Source organism: Arachis ipaensis, chromosome B01 (assembly GCF_000816755.2).
Source record: "Arachis ipaensis cultivar K30076 chromosome B01, Araip1.1, whole genome shotgun sequence".
NCBI classification, from domain to species: Eukaryota; Viridiplantae; Streptophyta; class Magnoliopsida; order Fabales; family Fabaceae; genus Arachis; species Arachis ipaensis.
In genome coordinates, this window is record NC_029785.2 from 52,400,085 (window position 1) to 52,401,375 (window position 1,291).

Here is a 1,291-nt window from a genome sequence, read left to right on the forward strand (position 1 = left end):
ATTAAATAAATTATTTTTAATATAAATATTTATTGTTTATGTGTTTTTTTTCAAATTAATTAAGTTATTTATCTAAATTAGACTTAAAATATAAGTAGTAACTAGAATGATGAGTAACAACGAAGAGTTTTAATTTATTTTTTTAATATTTAAACGTGTAAAATTTAAATATATAAGTTATATTTTTAAATATTAAAAAATTGAAATTTTTATTAAAAATAAAAGATAATAAAAAAAATAAATATTTCAAAATTTGCATTTCAGACTCCGCATAAAAATACACAATCTAACAAAACATTCATCGACCCACAGAAGCTGCTAATTACATTATTCTAACTTATCTAATAAAAGTACATGTTTACCCTTGCAGCTACACCCGGAAGTGACAAAGGAAGTGCAGCAAGAGTTGCAGTAACTGGATTTTCTTTCTTAGCCTTGTTTTGGGCATCTATGTTGTTTAACTAGAGAAGGAAAGGGGGTTACCCTTGGAAAACCGCCATATATTCGATTTAATATCTATGTATTTTCCTATGTTGGCTAGTCAGCTATTCGATTGCGATCGGGTTCTTTTTTTTGTTTTTTCTAAATTAATTTGGAAACCCCTGATTCAATTTGAGTACATTTGTTTAGGGAGCGAGGCAGAGAAAAATTCAGTTCATAGACCTATTTGTGCTTCTTCTGATTGCATCATAGTTATTAATGATTTATGAATGGTATTATTATCAGACTCATCCCGGAAATATGTAACAAATTTTTCTCCCTTCCGCGATGAATTGACTGAGGTCAACGTCCTATACATTATACAAATATACTTTATCGATATATCCATTTTAGGAAATATATTATTTTTATGATTATTAAAAATTTTAAAAATTTATTTCTTAAAGTATTTTATTTTTAAGAGTAACTTTTTGTGTGGAATATAAAATTTTATTCCCATAAAAAAAGGTGGATTGATATACGAAGAAACGAAAAATAAAATATGAATTTATTATTAATTATTTAATTATTATGTTTCTTGTCAAAGAATTTTTCTTATTTCATCTTAACTTTTTCAATCTAAATAAAAAAGTTTTGAATTTTTACTTTTTTGTTGTGTTAAAAAAGAATACATATATTTAATTTTGTAATTACTTAAGTATTCGGAGAATAATTAAAAAGATAAATTAGAACTCATAGTCATTATTTTATTAAAAATAATTTCCAACTATTTGTTGCACTAAAGAAACAAATTTTTTTTTGTATAATACTCAATTATACTATTTTTCACTTTTTGAAAATAATATTCCTA

The 1,291-nt window shown here is 23.8% G+C and overlaps 1 protein-coding gene across 1 annotated transcript in view; it reads left to right on the top strand.

Moving 5' to 3' along the window:
• Window positions 1-731, top strand: part of LOC107630403 (lipid transfer-like protein VAS) — a 2,372-nt gene extending 1,641 nt beyond the window's left edge. The window contains exon 3 of the mRNA XM_016333515.2: window positions 371-731. Coding sequence (XP_016189001.1) covers window positions 371-465 — 95 coding nt within the window. The 3' untranslated portion in view covers window positions 466-731. The remainder of the gene's footprint in view (window positions 1-370) is intronic.